At 37.1% G+C, this 21,866-nt stretch overlaps 1 protein-coding gene across 2 annotated transcripts in view; it reads right to left on the bottom strand.

Moving 5' to 3' along the window:
* Positions 1-21,866, bottom strand: part of LRP12 (LDL receptor related protein 12) — a 63,937-nt gene that overhangs the window by 28,607 nt on the left and 13,464 nt on the right. The window contains exon 2 of one of the 2 annotated variants that reach the window (XM_024572237.4): positions 4,419-4,475. The exons of the other annotated variant lie outside the window; for it this stretch is intronic. Coding sequence (XP_024428005.1) covers positions 4,419-4,475 — 57 coding nt within the window. The remainder of the gene's footprint in view (positions 1-4,418; positions 4,476-21,866) is intronic. 2 annotated transcript variants of the gene reach the window in all.

Here is a 21,866-nt window from a genome sequence, read left to right as displayed (position 1 = left end):
AATTTAAGTAAATACTGGATCTGTCCAAATTTCTCTCTCTCATACTCCATAAAAACCTCCATAATTCAGCAAACCAATATTTTGCAAATAGCTAATGCATCTTACAAAATGATGTATGGTAAAAAAAATTCCATTTAAAGGGCAAGAAAGTCCACTGGATTTTTATGTAACAGAAAACAAACTGTTCATTGATATAGTTTCAGATTTCATTTGCAACTAACATTTAAGAAACTATCACTTGATGAGTTTTGGCATAGTATCAAAGAACAACACCCATAATTATCTGAAAAGGCTATTAAAATACTCCTTTCTTTTCTAACTACTTATCAGTGTGAAGTTGGATTGTTTCTATACATGTCCAAAAAAGCGCAACATGTTAAAAAAGGTAATGCAGAAACAGGTGAGAACTCAGTTATCTTCTTTTAAGACAAATTTGAAAATTCTATTCTTCCTACTGATGTTATTGTTTTGAAACTATATTTTTATAAATTTGTTATTGATGTAAACATAAAATAGAATCATTACCATTATTTGCAAATGAATTTTTTTCATTTTTAAATTATGTTTCATTAATTATGCTATTATAGTTGTCCTCATTTTTCCCCCTCTGCCCCCTTCCACTCAGCTCCCCCTACTCCCTCCGGCAATTCCCCCCACCATTGTTCATATCCATGGGTCATGTGTATAAGTTCTTTGGCTACTTCTAATTCTTTGGCTACTCCATTTCCTATACTGTACTTTATATCCCCATGGCTATTCTATAACTACCTATTTGTACTTAATCTCCTCACCTCTTCATCCATCCTCCCCTTTCTCCCTTTCCCCACCTCCAATCTGTCAACCATCTAGTAACTACTTTTCTCTTGCTGCTTCTAACAGTCTTCCTTTATCTTCAACCTTTGGCATTTCAATTACGGTGTGTCTTGACGTGGGCCTCTTTGCATCCATCGTGTTTGAGACTCTCTGTGCTTCCTGGACTTGCATGTCTATTTCCTTCACCAAATTAGGGAGGTGTCCTTTCATTATTTTTTTCAGATAGATTTCCATTTCTTGCCCTTTCTGTTTTCCTTCTGGCAACCCTATGAGGGAAAAGTTGAACCTCTTCAAGTTGTCCCAGAGGCTGCTTATATTATCCTCGTTTTTCTGGATTCTTTTTATTTCTTGTTCTGATAGGTTGTTTTTTGCTTCCTTATGTTCCAAATCATTGATGTGGCTCTCTGCTTCCTCCACTCTACTGTTGTTTCCCTATAAATTGTTCTTTATTTCAATTAGTTTATCTTTCATTTGTGACTGGATCTTTTTTATGCTACTGAGGTCCTCAATAAGTTCCTTGAGCATCCTTATAACCAGTGTTTTGAACCCTGCATCTGATAGATTGCTTATCTCCATTTCATTTAGCTCTTTTTCTGGAGTTTTGGTCTGTTTTTTCATTTTAGCCATGTTTCATTGTCTCCTCATTTTTGGCAGCCTCCATATGTTTGTTTCTATGTATTAGGTAGAGCTGCTTTGACTCCTGTCTTGGTAGCATGGCCTAAGGTAGTAGGTGTCCTGTAGGGTCCAGTGGCACAGCCTCCCCTATCACCCAAGCTGGTTACTTGAGGTGCATCCTTTGTGTGGGCTGAGTACACCCTCCTCCTGTAGTTGGGCCTTGGTTGCTCTTGGCAGATCAATGGGAGAGATTTACCCAAGCCAGTGAGCTGCAAGGATGGGCTGTGACCACTGACCACCAACCTTTGCCCTCTGTGGAGGATCCGCTGTGCAGAGGCAGGGTGGTGGTGTCCCCACATGGTCTGTAAGCTGTCCACTGGGGGCGCTGGCCCTGGGGTTTCCCGGGTGGTGTAGGGCGAGGTCAGCCCTGTGCTGTGTTTTGCCCAGGGCCACCCTGCCTGAGCTATAAAGCAATGTGAGATGGGTGCTACTTATGCTGAGCTTGGAGATTCCCAGGCAAAGCCAAGCTGTTAATCTAATATGGCTGCTACTAGGGCTTACTGAAGCCAGCTGTAGCTTGTTTGATAGCATACAGGGGCCAAGACCAGCCATTCTTATGGAAAAGCAGCTTGGGTAGGCCTGTAAGTTTGGTGGGGCAGGGACTTTAGAGATCTCCAAGGTGGGTTGCACAGTGCTAGCCAGGTTGATGGAGTCTCAAATACGGCACCAGCTTGCCAGCTCTGTTGTGGGGAGGGTTTAGAAAAGGGACAATGACCTCTGCTTGCCTTGATGCCAGACACTTCAGTTTCTCCCTGTATGCCACTGGTGCCTTTAAGCTGCTACTCTGGTGCTGGAGCTCAGAGGGAGTGAGTCTGAGTAGGTGAGTCTGTGAGTGAGTTAAGAGGAACTACTTGAGGCTCCAGCAGTTTCTTCCATCAACTAAATCCCGGCTGGTTTTTGCAGCCAGAAGCTGTGGGGACTTATCTTCCTGGCACTGGAATCCTGGGCTGGGGGTGCCTGGTGTGGGTCTGGGATTCCTCGTTCCTGAGATACCCTCACGAATTTTGATCCATGTGGGTGTGGGACCAGCTGATTCCATGTCTGTGACCCTCCTACCAGTCTGGATGGATGTGGCTGCTTTAATTCCATAGTTGTCAGACCTCTAGTCAGCTTGATTTCTCACATTCCTGAGTGATGGTGGTTCTATAGTTTAGTTGTAATTATGATGTGCTTGTGAGAAGAGGCGAGCCGTATCTGCCTGTGCCGCCATCTTGACCAGCAGTTGCAAATAAATTAGTTATTAAATAATTTGTTTCGATTTCTAATACAGTAAATACAACTTACATAAACCAAAACCTCTTTGAATTCCTTATTATAGACCAAACTGTGTCTGTCCCCCAATTCATTAGTTGAAGCCCTAAAACCCCATGTGACTATATTTGAAAGACAGGGCCTTGAAGGAGGTAACTCAGGTTAAACGAGGTCATAAGAGTAGGGCGGGCCCTATCCTGTAGGACAGAGGTCCTCATAAGAGGAGGAAAGACACCAAAGGCCTCTCTCTGGGAGCACATCCAGGTCACGTGAGGACACAGGGAGAAGGTGGCCATCTACAGGTCAGGAAGAAAGGTCTGAGCAGGAACCAACCCTGCCTGCACCTTGATCTTGGACTTCTATCCTCTAGAACTGTGAAAAAATAAGTATCTCTTATTTAAGCCACTCAATCTATGGTATTTTGTTATGGAAGCCCAAGCAGACTAATAAAGTTCTCAATGTTTTTAAAAGCTTACAATTTTTGAAAACAAAAATTTTGAAAATCACTCAATTAGACAATAACCCTTTGCTTGTATGAATTAAAATGTTGGTAAACGTACGTCTTACTTCACATTTACCACTTGGAAGAATAGTCATAATTCTCATTAGCTATTTGAAATAGAAAGAAAGGGAGAAAATTAAAGTCATTTTTAAAATAGCCTTATTTTTCCTTGATGCATATAATTATATACCATTTCTTGAAAGCACATGAAAATGGTGAAACAAACTGGGAAAGAATTAAGGCATTTGCTTTGCTTTTCCTGATCAGACAACCAAGCCTGATGTGTTTGGCGCGTGCATACTAACTCTCAGTATTTGTTAGGTCTATTAATTTTCTGCATATAATGTCAGACATAAACAAAAGAAGAAACTTTCAGATTTGTTTCATATGAAAACACAACCAAACTAATTAGAAGACCTCAGACTGATAAATACATTAAGTGCAATTTTTTTAAACCATAAAACTTAAAAAAATATATAGGGATATAATAAAGTAATAGTAAGAAACTATTTCAATATATGCAAGAATAAGATTCTGCTCTCTTAGCAACTGCAGCTGATACAGCAAAAATGGCAACAAAGCTGTGGAAGTCACTAAGAATGAAAATTTCAACAGTAAGGGGCCTTTAAGTAGTTATTAAATTTTAAAAGCTTAGATCAGTGGGAAAAAATGTATTTACCTCAACAAGAGTCTGAATGTCATGGATGCAAATTTGCTGTGGGGTTGCTTTTTAATAGCATGCAAATTGTGCACTCGAGTGTGCACTCGAGTGCAACAGTTGTATGTACAGTACTAGTCTAATCTAAAATCAAGCAAAATGCTTAATTTCTAAGGCTCTAATGCTACATTCAAAATTACATTTTAATAAATTTCATTTCGTATAACTTTGTAGGCAAAGAAAACACTAATTCAACTTGAGCTAACTTCTCTTGGTTCAGTGTTTGGATAAAAATAATTATGCAGTCCTTTGGAAAAGTATAATCAATCTATGGGCATGCAAGTACCAATTTTATCTTATGAGAATTTCTCCATGTTCCAGTTACTTCATTCCTTATTACATGCTGCAAAAGGCAGTAATAATTTTTATAGCCAAATATCACTTCGTAAGATACCAGGTGGCTTTCAATATTTACTATAAGTCATGCATGAAATTTAAACATTACAAAAAATGACTTACCAGTTGACACTCCTGAAATATGCACATTTTCAGAATGTTCTGCAAGAGCACCATTTCCTAAAATTAAACATAATGAATAAACTAATTTCCAAGATAAAATTTATTAAAATTTTTCAGATTCTCCCTTAAAAAATAACTACATAGTTACTTGAAATATTCAGAAACTAAATTAAGTCTCCTATAATATTCTTCAAAATAATATGATGAAGCCCACCATTTTAATAGTAGTAGGGAAAACATTTTGGAAATAACAAAAATGTAGTGTAATAATATATAAACGTCCAATATACAGATCCAACGAAATCCAGAAAAAATTTCCTATCAAGTTAATAGACAAAAGAGAACTCCATACTATTACTAGAAAAGAGACGATCTTGTATTTACATGAAGTGGCACTCCTCTAAGAACATGCTCAATCCGCCACCAAGGTGCCTATTGCTAAGGTCACACGTGTTGGTACATAAAAAATATGCTTTCTATCGTCTCTTTCAACCTTTTATCAACAGCTCTAATACCATTAGGGACAGAATTATATCCAATTTTGCTATCCCTTGATTTTCTGTATCTCCTATCACAAAGTTGGGGACATGGAACCATTCAAATAACTTACTGAACTGAATATTACCTAATAAATAAGTGTTTTTTAAAAAGATTCCCATTTAAAGTACTGAGGATATTTACTCCTTCAAATTAATGTGAACAGTGTCCCTTCAGGTATTCTTTTTAAAAATTTTTAACTTGATTTTATTATGAATTAATTCCATCTACCTCTGTTTTTTCTTTTCTTGTACAAATTGTTTATCTATACTGCTAAAGTTTTGTTTCTCTGCAGCTCTTGGTTTGCTTCGCAGCAGCTCAGAAATCCAGCTGACAGAGAGAGAACTGCCTTTGGAGTGGGGTAAGAGAGACCTGCAGGGCTAAAAGCTGAATTGTCTTTGATGGTGTTTCTCCACCATCCTATTTTCTCTGTAGAAAGTAGCAATTGTTCGATTCCCAGTCCGGGCACATGTCTGGGTTGTGGGCCAGGTCCCCAGTAGGGGGCATGCGAGAGGCAACCACACACTGATGTTTCTCTCCCTCCCTTCCCCTCCCTCTAAAATAAATAAATAAATAAAATCTTAAAAAAATAAAGCAGCAAATTTATTATAATTAACTTTACGTTTACAACCATCACACTTCTACGATTGCTTGATTAATGTATAGTATAGAACCTAAGAAAGCAGAACCTGTGTTTATCTGGTTCAACATTGTACGCACAGTTCCTGGAACAGAGCAGGTGCTCAAAGAGCTGGTGGATGAATAGATGAGGGAGGTCACGATGAGTAAATGAGATCATGCCAATTAAGCATCTGGTAACAGTGCCTGGCACAGAGTCAACAATATGTATGAAATACTAAAGAATAAAATAAAAGTGATAAAACCTTTTTAGTTCAACTACAGTTATATCCTTCAAAATGAGAAGAAGTTGTTTTTCCCTATATTAAAAAAAAACCCAGTGGAAACTGTGACCTAGGTGTGTAAGCCGTATTTATTTAGTACGTCAATAATCTGACGGTAGTTATTCACGGGCTGCACACTAGTACCATATATAAGCCACGATGTATTTTCTCCAGCAGTGTTAATGCTACTGACAGAATCCGAACTACTAGCAAGTCCATACCTATTTCTTTAATGTGCACAACTTGTAAGAATTGGTAGCATAAACAAAATAAGAAACCGATTCAATAAAGTGACATGATTTGCCAAAAGTCAGTATAAATTGCCTAAATCTTTGCTACTCAAGAGGAGGCCAGTAGTATTGGCAACATCAGGAGCTTACTGGAAATGTAGAGTCTCAGAACCCACCTCAGATTATTGAATCAGAACTACATTTTAACAAGATCTCCTCCCACCCCTGGTAAAATGTACCCACATTAACATTTCAGAAGTGTTGGCTTAAACCTCCTACTTCTATATTAGAAACAGCTACAATTACAGCTCTGTAATTTGTGTCCCTAAGGTTTCCAATATTCTTAAGGTAGCAAATTAAATTATTCTCAGGAGTCTTAGAATTAGATGTATTTTATACATTTTCCCTCCCAACTCAGTAAACAGGATACAGAGGCAGAAGGAAACAGCGGCATAAAGCAGCATTTAAGACTGTGGATTCTGGACTAGATTGCTATGTTCTAACACCAGCTCCACCGCTTACTTGATATGTACCATAGGGCAAGTTACCTAACGTCTCTGTCTTCATTTCACCTTTAAAATGGAGAGGATAATCCTATCTTACAGGGCTTGGTGGAATTCTTTATAATAAAAAAATAGAGTTAATCTAAATTGCCATCAGCATGCAAATCAATAAGCTAATATAGCCTTATAAAATATTCAATGTTAAAGTAATTCTGTATGTACTAACTTGGAAAGATATGCACGTCAAGTTTCTATGTTTCAGAATGAATTAGAATATAACCTAATTTTAACTTTAAAATGATGGATATGGTTAATGCACATGTTTACATAAGCATATATTTATATATGAGACTTTCAAGGAATATACACATTGTGGAAGAAAGCCTCTGAGACTGGGAATAAAAAGACCTCTTGCATACTTCAGCATTAATAGAATATGTTACAATAGGCAGAGATTTCTATAAGTATTTTTATTCATTACAAAAAATAAGAATAGGTGAAGAGAATATAGTTCCTTTCCCACCATTCTAAATATATGGGAAGCCTGATAAATATTGTGCAAAATATTATAAAGTACTTTAATTTCATAAAAGTATTATTAATGATTTTTAAAACTGATAAACAATACTTTAAAACATAAAACATGATATTGCTAATTTCCTATACATTTGCTTTAACTTAGAAACAAAACTATTTAGAAGATTTAAAAAAAATCAATAATAATTTCTGTAAACATCAAATAACCATCCCCTTTTTTGGTTACATTAAATATTTCTTCTGAGTATCACTTGAAGTGGCTACTTAATTACTGCCATTCTATGAGGATGCCACTTATACAAGTGGCACAATTATTTCCATGTTATAAGCAGATAGCCCCCCTCAACTTGCTTCCTTGATACAAAGCTAAAGCCATTCTCCCTAAAGCCCCTTCTCCAACCTCCCCCCTCAGAAGAAAACCCTTACATATGAATATGCACACACACCACCACCTTCTTACTGTAAGCACAGGGCCACGTTAGACATTCTCGCAGATCTCATCCTGCAGAAGTGACTAGTATACTGGAAAAGTGTATAGTCTCACAAACCATTACTCCTATAATTATACATCATCAGCTGATTAGTTAATGGACCAATTAATTAGCAAAAACTCCTAGAAGACAGTTTTCAAGTAAGAAGTTTTATTATCACCTAAGTCAGGAAATAATTTTTATGACAATTTTTTTTAGTCCCAAAGGTGATCAATTTGTCCACATTCTTATTGCCAAGCTGAAACATGGTTTTGTAGTTTTCGACTGCAATACAAGAGACAGAATCTTATAAAAGATACCGTTTTAGGAAAAGGGGTCATAAGGGTATTGAGTTTGAGCTCTGGAACCAGACTCCCTGGAATTAAATCCCAGCTCTACTATTTTATTTATTCATGAACCTTAATTAAACTACATCTCCTAACATTTGGTTTATTCACTTGAATAATCAGAATATCATCAATAAGAATATATGTAAATTTATGGTCTCTACATCCCTGTTGCTTTGTATTTGTTATATTTATTTCTGGTTTTTTGAGAACTTAATAGATATGTGCCAATCAAATCCTAAGAGCCTTACAAGCTTTCCTTTAGCTCATCTTTAAGACAGTTCATGTTATAGACAAGAAAACTAAAGCTTCTAGCAACTCAGTAACTTTTTCAAAGAGCTAGTAATTGGATGATTTGAAAATTCAAATCCACAATCATTCAGAAGTTTGTGTTCCTTACTTTTAAAAAAGAATTCAGGATCCATACCAATTTCCACGGTCTTTAGAAATCTGTGTTCCTTACCTTTTTAACAAAAATTCATGCATGAATATATTTCTTGTTTATTAAAAAATAGTACTTAACTCCCAGAGTTCAAACCTACCAGTCACAGATATTCTTATCTGTATGGGGAAACATCATTGGTTTAAAAGTTAATGAGGGGCAGTTGCAAGTAACATATGCCCAGTATCCTACAATCTCATTTCCACTGTGCAGTGAGAACAGTAATCAAACATAAATACAAATACAAGGTCTGTCCAGAAAAAAATCCAGCCATTGTTAATATAAAAAAAGGGTTTGCCAACATCAATGTAACCTGGCAATCAAGGAAAGTGGACTGGAATGCACATGCATGAACAATGACAACTTCACTTCGTCAGTGGGGGTGGCAGAGGCTGTTGAGTGAGCATGTGTTCTGTGTGGCCGCTGCATTAAAAATGACTGAGTGAGGAGAGCAACAAATCTGCATCAGTGTTGCATTAAGCTTAAACACTGCTCTACAGAAACTATTCGGATGATTCAGAAGGCATTCAGGGACGATGCAATAAGTGTAGTGCAAATAAAATTGTGGAACAAATACTTCAAAGACACTCAAGAATCTGTTGAAAGTGATCCACATTCTAAAAGGCCTGCAACCAGCAGAACACCTGAGAATGTTGAACGTGTATGGGCCGCAATCAACAAAGATCAGAGACTGACAGTGCGAGAACTAGAAGCTGATGTGGGGATTCCAAACACTACTGCGTCCGAGATTTTGACACAGGATCTTGGCATGAAATGTGTTGTGGCAAAATTTGTTCTGTGGCTTCTGCTGCCAGAGCAAAAGGAACATCATGCTGCAGTTGCTAATGACTTGATTCAAGCTGCTACCAATGAACCAGATTTCAAGAAGGTCATAGCAGGACATGAGTCGTGGGTCTAGGGCTATGATCCAGAAACCAAGGTTCAGTCGTCCCAGTGGAATTTGCCTGGTTCTCCACACCCAAAGAAGGCACGGCAAAGTCGCAGCAAGATCAAGACCATGTCAACTGTGTTTTTTGATTTGGAAGGTGCTGTCCATCATAAGTAACCCCTCCAGGCCAATTAATAAGGAGTACTACCTCAATGTTCTTCATGGGTTAAGCGATGAAACACGATGAAAATGGCTGCAGCTACGAGCAACTGGTGATTGGCAGCTTCATCACAACACACCCGCTCATGCATCACATCTCACTGCAGAGATTTTTGACCAAATATCAAGTCACCCAGTGACTCAGCCCCACTACAGCCCAGATTTGGTACCCTGCAGCTTCTTTCTGGCTTTACCCAAAACTAAAATCACCCTTGAAAGGAAGAGATTTCAGACTATCAATGAGTTTCAGGAAAATATGATGGGGAAGCTGACGGCAACTCCAAAAAAGGATTTTGCAAGGTTTTGAACAGTGGAAGAGATGCTGGGAGAACTGTGTGAGGTCCCAAGGTGCCTACTTTGAAGGGGACTGAGGTGTCACTGTCCTATGCACAATGTTTCTTGTATCTTCTTCAATAAATGTCTGGATTTTTCATATTACAGGGTTGTATACTTTCTGGACAGAACTCATATATACCCCAAAAGCAAACATCACTTCTATTTTATTATATGTAAGAAAAAAGTCCAAAATCCTAATAGGATCCTAATCCTAAAGTCTCCACAGTCTGGTTCTTCCTAACTACTTCAAAAGCTTCATCTCTTGTGATCTACTTTTCCATTCTACTTCTCATCTCCAGAAATATTGGATTTCTTTTACAAAAGTGTCAGCTGACTTTCTTGACTTCAGATTTTAATTTCTTGAGGGAGGTATCTCCTGACTCCCCCACACTAGGTTAAGTCATCCTATTGTAGGCTCCTATAGTATCTAATACTGTCACTTTCTGAAAATTTATTGTATGTGTGTTATCTGTGTAATATCTGTATTTCCTACCAGATCTTATTTTTGGCGATGGAGAATGTGCTGTGGTGATGGACATTGTTGGCTTTGTTTTGTTTTGCAATCCAGTGACTGGCACAGAACATAACATATAATAGGAGATACTCTGTCCATATCTGCTCAAAAAAATGAATGCATGGTAGGTTGATACATAAGTAAGTGGGCACAGTCTCTGCCCCTGAAGAGTTGACAATCTATTGAGAAAATAATAAAAATACATAAAACAGAAGCAAACAATACAAAAATCTAAAATAAAAGTAGCAAGTGTCTCACTCAAGTGGGAAGTCCTAAAGGCTTCTCTATTAAAAAATAAGAATGGAAAAATAGGAGTTCCCACTATAGTTATTAAATTAGCCAATGCAATTAGACAAGAAAAGCAATTATAGGCATAAGAATTGCAAAAGAAGAGAGAAAGAGGTAAATCTATCTACAGATGTTAAGATTGTGTATTTATTTTTGAAAACCCAAGACAAAAGAAAAACAATGTAAAAATTGAGTCAAGCAGCAGGATACAATGTAAGCACACAAAACCCAAAAGCTTTACAAACAGCAGATTGTAAGAAGATATATAGCAGAAAACCACATTTTTAGTAACAATTTTTTTTTAAAAAACTCAGACCTAAAACTCATACTCTGGGTTGTGATAGAGTTATTGATAATGGATCAGCAATTCCACTATGAACAACTAAAAAAGTTGGAATATGTGGAAAAAAACTCAGACACTAAACAAGAGTGTGTAAAACTTTGATATTTGAGAAAAGGGAAACAAATTAAGGTGTGTCCATTATTGTACAAGCTTAATACCTGGAGACTTTCTGGACCCTGGAACATCGAGGGAGAACCTAAGGTCTTGACAAGCTGAGGAGACAGAGACTGGAGTTCAGAGAGGCTGAGTCAGCTGAAATGTCCAGAGTATCAGGAAAGGAGGAAATTGTAAAATCAAAAAGGACTACAAAAACCTGTATCAGGGTCCTAATCTCAGGACGAGCTGCACATGTATATAGTGAGAGTTCACAAAAATAGGCAAAGAACAGCTACTGGAAGCTGGAAGCCTAAAAACTTCCATCCCATAGAGTAGCAAGATGCTAAAGTTCTCACTAGCAAGAACAGACAGAATCCCAAGTGGACTTACTATAGCCATTTTGATCACTGTTTTCTTCTTTTCTTACTCTATTCGTTTGTGATTTGATGATTTTGGGTGGTATGATTTGTTTTATTTATCTCTAGTATTAGCTACTATAGGTATTTAGTACAGATTTTTGGTTTGTGGTTATCATGAGGCTTACATAAAACATATTTATAATGGTCTCCTTTAAGCTGATAACTTTGGATACTAAGTCTCTACACTTTTACTCTTCCTCATTTTATGACGTCACAATTTATATATTTTCTTGTGTACTTATAACAAATTATTGTATATTTTTAAAACTAAATTAGTTAAATAGTTATCTTATAAAAGTTATTTTAAATACTAAAGTGTCATTTAACCTTCATACTAGATGTATAAGTGATTTAGCCATAACCATCACAACATTAGAGTATTCTGAATTTAACTATTCATTTACCTTTACTAGTGAGATTTATACTTTCATGTTTTGCTGTTACTAATTAGAGCCCTTTCTTTTCTAGCTTGAAGAGGTGCTTTTATCATTTCTTATAAGGCTGGTTTAGTGGTGACGACCTCCTTCAGCTTTTGCTTGCCTGGAAAACTGTTTCTCTCTCCTGCAATTTTGAAGGACAACTTTGCTGGGTAGACTATTCTTGGTTGGCATTTTCTTTATTTGAGCATTTTTTCTTTCAGCACTTTGAATATATCATACCACTGTCTCTTAGCCTGTGAATTTTCTGCCGAAATATCTGCTTACTGGCATTTGGGAGGTTCCCTTGTACAAGACAAGTTATTTTCTCTTACTGCTTTTAACATTCTCTTCTTGTCTTTAACTTCTAACAATTTAATTAAAAAGATAAGTCTCTTAATGTATCTTCACTCTTTTTCATTCAGATTCCTTGAGTGTATGTCTGATTTATTAAAAAATGCAGCAGGCTGACCTCTATGTTAGTAATATCTATAATTTATCCTTGGTAAAATATCCTTTCTATCTTGGGAATATATTCTTAATTAGTCTGAAGCCATTGAACAACCACTTAATTTCTTTAGATTTCCCTACAATTCATTCTTTCTTTAGGATTGTTTGTAATTTTAATAACCAGAAATTATTTTTGAGCTATTAACCTCCCTGGATTATCTTTCTAGATTTTTTATGTTGTGAACCCATATTAATATTTTTTCCTCAATAAATTTTGAATCTATTGGTCTTAAACTCTAATTGTACCATTATCTCCCTCTCTCACTCCCTCTCTCTCTCAAAGCTATTTAACATAGTTGTTTCTTTCTGTCTGATCAAAATAAGGTATAGAGCAGCACACTCTCATGAACTGAATTGTTTCACTCGAAATTCCTATGTTGAAGCCCTAACCCCCAGTTTGACTATGTCTGGAGATAGAGCCATTAAGGGGGTTATTAAAACGAAAGGAAGTCTTAAGGATGGGGACCTAATTGGACAACACAGGTTTCCTTAGGAAGAGATCTCAGAGATTTCTCTCTCCACCTGTGCAGAGAAGAGGCCATGGAAGGACACAGCCAGAAGGACACTGCAAGCCAGGAGGAGACCTCATCAGAAACCAATCCGGAAAGTACCTTGATTTGGGACTTCTAATTTCCAGAACTGTGAGAAAGTAAGTTTGTGCTGTGTAAGCCACCCAGTCTGTAATATTTTGTTGTGGGAGCCCATTCTTCCGAAGAGAGGGTCCATAGTGTCTAAGAAATACCTATTAATAAAATGTCTCATGTAAAGAAAGATTAAGAATCCCTTGGAAATACTTTATTTTTCTAGTTTGTTTAATTATTAGTATTCTAAAAGCATTATTCTATTGCTTTTCAATTATAGCTATTTATTATGTATTCAACAGACTTTTATGAACTGGTCTGACACTACCTGCCATTTAAAATAATAGTAACAATCATTTATAACAATATGCTTTTGGAAATATACATTTTAATCTTCAAACCATATATTTTTTAAATTACTTTATTGTTGTTCAATTACAGTTGTCTGCATTTTCTCCCCACCACTTCCCCCCACCCCAGCCAAACCCACCTCCCTCCCTTGATTCCACCCTCCCCCTTGGTTTTGTCCATGTGTCCTTTATAGTAGGTTCCTAAAAACCCTTCTCTCCATTGTCCCCTCCCCACTCCCCCTCTGGCTACTGTTAGATTGTTTTTAATTTCAATGTCTCTGGTTATATTTTGTTTGCTTTTTTCTTTTGTTGATTATGTTCCCATTAAAGGTGAGATCATATGGTATTTGTCCCTCACCGCCTGGCTTATTTCACTTAGCATAGTGCTCTCCAGTTCCATCCATGCTGTAGCGAAGGGTAGGAGCTCCTTCTTTCTCTCTGCTGCGTAGAATTCCACTGTGTAAATGTACCACAGTTTTTTGTTCCACTCATTTGCTGATGGGCGCTTAGGTTGCTTCTAGCACTTGGCTGTTGTAAATTGTGCTGCTATGAACATTGGGGTGCACAGGTTCTTTTGGATTGGTATTTCAGGGTTCTTAGGGTATAATCCCAGCAGTGGAATTGCTGGGTCAAAAGGCAGTCCCATTTTTAGTTTTCTGAGGAAATTCCATACTGGTTTCCACAGTGGCCTCACCAGTCTGCACTCCCACCAACAGCGCACCAGGGTTCCCTTTTCTCCGCCTCCTCTCCAACACTTGTCAAACATACAACTCTCTGGGCCCCTCTGCAGTCCACCCCTTTCCATACTCCTAACACCAGACAAGTAACGACTGCAGTCAACACCTGTAAGCATTAAGCACTGTACTGAGCTTGTGATTTAATCTTCCTCCTAAAGCCCTAAGAATAGACACTATTTTACCCATGGTATGGATGACGACACTGACTCGAGTTAAGTAAATCACCCAGGACTCTTTGGCTAGTAAGTGGCAGGCAAATCCATACCTGCCTAATTCCAACATTAAAAATTGAGTTTTCACCTAAAAATACTGAATTTCTTGGCTTCCCTGAGAAAATTTTAATATAAGTCTATATGTATGCAAATATACTGAGCTGATCTCTTTCAGGAGAGGTGCGCCTTTTTCTCAGGTGTCCAACAGCCCCACTGCCAACTGCTGTCTGTCATGCAGTCTCTGACACCAGGTGATCTTCGCCTGTGGCACCTTCCCGATCCTTGTCAGCATACGAATTTGTGACCTCTGGCATATTTTGTGAGTCCAAGTTCCAGTGTAGAAAAGTGTACGGAAGGATACACAATAAACTGCTAACATTGCTTATCCCACCCTCGCGCGCCCATCCCTAAGATAGGAAAGAGGGAGAGAAACAATCAGCTTTCACTCTTGACACATTTCTATAATGTCTGACTTATTAAAGTATGTATTACTTTTGTAGGTTAATTTATGTGGGTTGAATATTATATACTGGAATGCTACACTCTAAAACATTAACACAACATAAAATTCTATAGCTAAATAATTTAAAGTTTTCCTTTACAACATTATACTTAAAATGATCACAGGTGATGTTTTTTCTTAATATTGACAAAATGGTATAAGCACTATCATTTAATATAAATACTAAAGCATATTTGTTACCCTCTTCTCTAGCAACAGGTCATTTTAAAAAGTGTTTTTATACGTAAGATTCAAGAATGAGAAGACCAATGCGTGGCTACAACTTTCTTATTCTTGCTGACATCACTAATACATTGTGATATTTATGAACAAGTAGAAAGTGTTGGCTTTTGTAATAACAAGTGATTCTTAATGCCTTAGAGGTAGAAAAGGGCCTTTTAGTGGTAGAATTATAAAGGAAGAATTTAAAATTCAATAACAATTTAAAATTTTAAAATATATTATTTTTAACATTTAAAAGAAATTACTAAATCATTAAAATCTTAGTCAATACCATTTGTAAATATTAAGTTCTTCTTGACATTAACCATTTCTTTTTTTGTACCCAACACCTACACTGTGGTCTTTTTCCTACCTTTATTATTTATAAGAGATGAGACAGTGAGCAGTTTGTTTCTACCTCTAGTAATATCTACACCCAGAGAACAGGAAATTATGAAGGATCACTCTTCCACTGATAGGGAAGATTGTTCGCAACTTCATTAGAGGTTCTATCATAGGAGGAAATGACACAATAGGTCTAAAAGCACTCCCGATCCTGGCGTCACTCATGAGTCCCTCTTTCCTTCCCCTTCAGACCTGTCCTCTCTTCTGCTTCCCTTTTCTCCTCCTGATGGTACAGTCAGGTCTTTCTTCTCCATAAAAGGAAACTTCTTTCTTGTCAGTGCACCTCCTGGTTGTACTTTATCTTGGTCTTTCCTTTCTTAGTAAACTTTTTGAAAGAATCTACACCCACTAATGGAGCTTCTTACATATCATTTGCTCCTGCACCTGCCTCTGGTTTTGAACATGACCTTCTCTCTACGTGGAACAGTCCAGGGCACTGCCACCGAACTCCTTCACCTCAGCTCAGGAAATAGATCTCCATCCACCTCAGGATGAATTAGGAGTCCTCCTTAATGTGCCCACAGTACATCAAATCAGTACCGAGTTATGCCTATATTACTACCACAGCCCTTACCATCCTGTTTTAGGTTATTAATTTGACAACCCATCTTCTAGACAAATTTTGAGTGTCTTAAAGGCAAAAAAAGTCTTTCCCCCCTTCGTTTTGTTTCCTTCTTTCTTTTTCACTCTTTCTACTTGCCTTCCTATTTCCCAATTTCTTACGAAGAGTGAGATCTTAGTAAATGTTTATTTATTTAATAAGTCAAAATTACTAGATCTTGAAATTAAGCATGAAACCTCCTTTGTATACTTAACAATTTGGTTTCAGGTTACCATTTGCTTAGAAGATAAAAGGAAAAGCATATAGAAATAGGGGGGGGAAAGACCACAGGCATTCTTCCATCAGTGAATTAAGTTCAAAAACGCACAGGGGAAATCGGTTTCAGATCCCATTGTTCATTTAGATTATAGGAGTAGAGAGCTATTTCTTTCCACTGTTAAAATATAAAATGTTTGGTAAGTAACTACCCAAAGCTCTTGAGCAGCTTCAGTCTTTAGATTGAAAGGGACTCAACTCTGCATTAGCTTCAGCAACATGTTGGGGAGGCACCAAACCAAAGGCATGATGCTTTTACCATTTTTGATCTCAGTGAGTCCTGGGTTCTTAATAGCTTATAGCCCATCAGTTTAATAAATATATTAAAAGAATTCCTTCCCCCCCCCCCGAGCAAATAGCTAGCTTTTCACTTACCTCTACTGAAGTTCACCTCGTAACTTTCCTGCTCTTTCACAGAATCTTAAAACAGGATCCTGTCAACCTGGCATTTTCCTACCAAAATATCATACATGAAGTTGAGGATTATCCTTTTTCATATGTCTTTTAAAAATTACCTAATGTAAATATACCTATCCCTAGTATAGAGGAGTATTTCCCTGAGTGAATGAAGAGAAATATAGACACTCTCTTACTTGACTATAATGCTATTACTTCAAACAAAATGAATGATAATTTTTGATATCATTTAATATAGCTAGGCCATGGTGAGATTTCCATGGGTGTGTCATAAATGTCTTTTCACAGTTTGAAGGCAGGATCCAAAGCAAGTCTCAATATTTCATTTCGTTAGTGTGTTTAAGTGTCTCTTAACCTACAGTAACGTTCCCTTATTTTCCATACTGCTGACTTGTTACAGAAACCAGATCAGTTGTCCTGTCAGAGGCCCACATCCAGTGGTGCCACCTCCTTTTCGCGTCACTTAACTTTGTTCATCTGGCTCTAATCAACCCTTTTCTGTAAAAAGGCCAGAGAGCAAATATTTTAGGCTTTGTGGGCCGTACGGTCTCAGTCACAACTACTCAACTCTGCCACTGTGGCACAAAAGCTACCATAGAAAATACTTAAATGCATCAGAGTAGCTTTGTTTCAATAAAACATTATGAAAAACAAAACAAAAAAATAGGCAGTGGGCTGGATTTGGCCGAAAGGCCATAGTTTGCCTACCCCCTGTGGTGGGAGCTTGATTTGACACAGGCCTGGCATTTTTGCGGAATACTTCAGAGCTGATGCTGTACGTTTCATGTCTATTACAGGAGGTACATGCTCTAAGACTGAGGTCAATCAACAGGCCCAAGTAAAGCAGTTTGACCCCTCTGTCGTAAAGTTCCCACAAGACCATTTGGATAATAGTTTCATGAGATGAAGCTGGTGATCGTGGCCTGAATAAATTATTTCATTATTTTCTAATCCTGCCGTTTTTTATACCTTAACTGAAATTCTGCAAAGAACTTCCCCTCAGCAAATGTTACTTGCTTACCCTTAAACACAGTTCATAGAGAAAAAGGGAGGGCAAATGCTTACTTCTTTCCTTATAATTGCTCATTTTCAGGGTATGGAGCTAGTACCTTATTTTTACCACTGGCATCCAGTAACCCCTTGTAGTGGAGTGTGTGTGTGTGGGGGGGGTGTTTCTTTGCCTGTTGTTATGAACCAAGTTGTTTTTCTACATTCAGTAAATTTCAACTGTCTTCTTTACTCTTTCTGATACTCAAGCTCTCTCATCTTTGGCCGGTGGGATCCCCTGTACTTTGGCCTCTGTGTCTTTCCGGCTTAAACCACTAGTCTTTAAGAGTCTCCTTACTTTTGCTACAACAGAATGTCTCAGGTTTATTTTTTGTTACTTTCTGCCCCGGACTGGAATTAACCATTCATCCATGACCCTTGCATCCTTTTAGTGAGGAATAGTAACATCTCACTGATAAGGGTATAAAATGATATGTAATCTTAGATTCTATGTGCAGAAGCTTAAAGCAGTAAAGTCTTTCTGGAAAACAACATCTGCTGCTAATTGGGTGAATTTAGGAAATCATTTAATTTCTCTATGGTTTTGTTTTTGTTTTATTGTTGTTTGCAAAATAAGAGTTAAAACAGGACTCATAGTTTTGATATAAAGATTACATATACATATATGTGTGTATATACAGCATTTAAAGCAATGACCAGCATATGGTAAGCAGTAAATAAAAACAGGGTATTTTTATTAAGAGCTTTGAAAACACTCTAACATTTGATCCAATAATTCTACTTTTACTGCTTAATCATGAGAATAAAAATTAAGGTAACAGTTAATAAAAACTTATTAATTACAGTATTTATAAATGTGAACATAACTGCAAACAATCTAACATTCAATATTAAGGAAATAGTTTATGAAGAGAAAGTAAAAGGAAAAAATGCCTAACATATATGTCGATTAATATCAATAAATCAGCCAAAAATTACCATTTCTACTAGTTAAGTGTTAAATGTTCATTTCATTACCTTCTAGACACATTTTTATTTTTTAAAAAAAAAGATTTTATTTATTTATTTTTAGAGAGAGGGCAAAGGAGGGAGAAAGAAAGGGAGAGAAACATCAATGTGTGGTTGTCTCTCATGTGCCCCCTACTAGGGATATGGCCTGCAACCCAGGCATGTGCCCTGACTGGGAATTAAACCGGTGACCCTTTGGTTCACAGGTCGGCACCCAATTCACTGAGCCACACCAGTTAAGGCTATTTTATGTCTTTATTGACAATTTTAAGCACTTAATAGAACAGTTTGATTTTTACATATTTACTAAATTAGTATGTGCTATTTGCATTTCTTTGAGTTAATTTTTGTTTCTAATTTTATCAGCCATCCAATTCCTATTCCTATAATTATCTTTTGTCCATCTACTGAGGGAGAAAATTAACATTTCATACAGAAAGTATCTGCATAAGTTATTTAATAGCCTCACAAAAAAACCCTTGAGGGTAGGTAGCATAAAACCAACAACCCAGCATCTTGCTGTTTAGAAATCTCAGTTAATAGGAAACCAAAATTAATTCAGGAAACATTAGTGAACTGGCATCTGTGGCTCATCTATCAGCAACACAAGCAGACAAGTTCTAGTAATGAATTTAAAACAGCAAATGTATCAGGAATTAATCAGTTTGCATATAAACTGCATTGAATTTAGGGAGGTTTCTAAGGAAGACTACAAAAGTGATACACTGTTATTAAGTGCAGAGTCCAGAACCGCCCTCTCGGGGGTCAAATCCTAGCTCTTCTGCTTACTAATTATGTAGCCTTGGCTAAGGTACTTAACTTTTCTGTGCCTCAGGTGCCTTATCTGTAAAATAAGCAAAATAACGGTATTTAGGCCACAAGGTTGTTTTGAGAAGAAAATCGGTATGTGTGTATCTATAATACATAAATGCACATATAATACACAGATACACAGTGATAGAACACTGCCTAGGATACAGTAACTACTATGTGTTTACCACTGTTAAAAAAATCAGTGTATAAATCTAACGAAACATGCCCTGACTGGTGTGCCTCAGTGGATTGAGCGCTGGCCTGTGAACCAAAGGGTCATGGGTTCAATTCCCAGTTATGGCATAAGCCTGGGTTGAGGGCCAGGTCCCCAGTGGGGGCAGGAGGGGGGCGTTCGAGAGGCAACCACACATTGATGTTTCTCTCCCTCTTTCTCCCTCCCTTCCCTTCTCTCTAAAAATAAAAATCTTGAAAAACAACAATAAATAAATAAATCTAACAAAACGTATAATACCTGTATGCTGAAAACGACAAAACACTAAGGAGAGAAATCAAACACCTAAATGGATGGAGAAAACGTGCACTCGTGGATTAGAAAACGCAACACCGTGATCTATAAATTTAACACAATTCCTATCAAAGACTGGGCTAGATATTGTGCATATAGGAACAAGCTGATTCTAAAATTTATAAAGGAAGGACAGAAGAATTAGAGTAGTTAAGACAATTTTGAAACAAATAGTTTGAGAAAATCTAAAAATGAGAAACCTGTGATAAGTCTGTTCAAGAAAAGAACACATAAACAGATATTAGGAATGACAATCATGGTATAATCACAGACGTAGAATGTATTTCTGAGAGAACACTACTTACAATTTTAAATCAAACACAGAAATACAGATATACAATATTCTAGGAAAATATAACTTAGTATTTAGCAAAATTGGCTCAAAGAGGTAGAAATTGAAAAGATAGAGTTACTCCCCCAAATGACCATGCTCTCGTAGTTTTAGGGTTAAATTCTAGCAAACCTTTAAGAAACATAACTTCCATTATTTTTAATTTTATTGTAGCTAGTCCCCTACTTAAGGCCAGGTAATAAAAGAATAAACAAAAAACAAATAGACAAAATAAATAAAAAGCAGGGATAAATAATGCATCCCAATTTGAATTCTAACACTCCCATATACATCAGTCCCTTAATGTAACACACGAGAAAAAAGCAACGTGGAGGTGCTGAGTACTATTCAGATTTAATTTATGTAATTTCATCTCTTCTCACTCATATTTTTCACATGGCTCCTAACTACAACCATTTTATCTAGTGCTCAAAGAAATTTCTGTACCAAAGCTAGAGAGAAACTCAAAGCAATTTCTGTACCAGCGCTAGAGAGAAACCTGCATGTGTTGTACATGACGAAAGCAAACTACTCAGCACTGACGATCCAAAACACGCATAATGTACTTAAAGGAGATTTAAGGCATTTTTAAAGAACTGTATTTTACCCTTACTCATTGACATCGGAACCTGAGCCCTGGATAGTGATTTCACTCTAGTAGTGCCAACAGTAGGTTTCCCCTGAACCTCCCATCCTTTGTACCACAGCAAAAACACTCTTACGTACAAGTAATCGTGTTAGTGACACCAAGTCTGTGGTTACTATCTTTTCAGCAAGTAAGTTTGGTCTTAAAGTGTAATCCCCAGCAGACTAGAAATACCCAACTGATAGAATACTACGGTCCCACCCTTGACTTGAGCTCCATGCTCATTTAGCATCCACGTTTTACTCCCTGCCCCCCACTACATCCCAGATCCTTCCTCCAGACTCCACTTCTCATGGGACCAATCCATCTCCACTAAGTTATCTTATTGGCTCGGTTTGGTGGTAAGGCCCATTCACAAGAAGGGATCTCTTTCTTATAGGCTCATCATCTCTTTTATCTTCCTCAGTGAAACAAAGTTTAACTACACTAGAAGTGAAAGCATTTCTCCTGTCTGCAGAACAAAGTTGTTAATTTTTGCTTTCCTATCATAGTACCTACATAGTTCATAAACAACTCACTCTACTCTCCTAATCTTAAAAGGCAAAATAATCACAACTAGAACACTGAAATTTTTTACACTGTTCTGACCATTGAAATTGACAAAAACTACAAAAAGGTTACAAGTGTATCTAAAAGAATGTATTATCAGGTTAAGAAAATCAAGCAGGAGGGGCGGGATTAGTTCAGAGAGGGAGAGAAAGAACAGTGGAGGGAGGAAGCAAGCTAGGCCTGACCATAGGCTGACTGAGTGATCTTATAAATATGAACACAAAGTCTACAAAGTAGCTAGTAAGTGTATTTGAGATTAAAAGATA

The sequence above is a fragment of the Desmodus rotundus genome, chromosome 8 (genome assembly GCF_022682495.2).
Source record: "Desmodus rotundus isolate HL8 chromosome 8, HLdesRot8A.1, whole genome shotgun sequence".
Taxonomy (NCBI): domain Eukaryota; kingdom Metazoa; phylum Chordata; class Mammalia; order Chiroptera; family Phyllostomidae; genus Desmodus; species Desmodus rotundus.
This window is presented reverse-complemented; position numbering and strand designations above follow the sequence as displayed.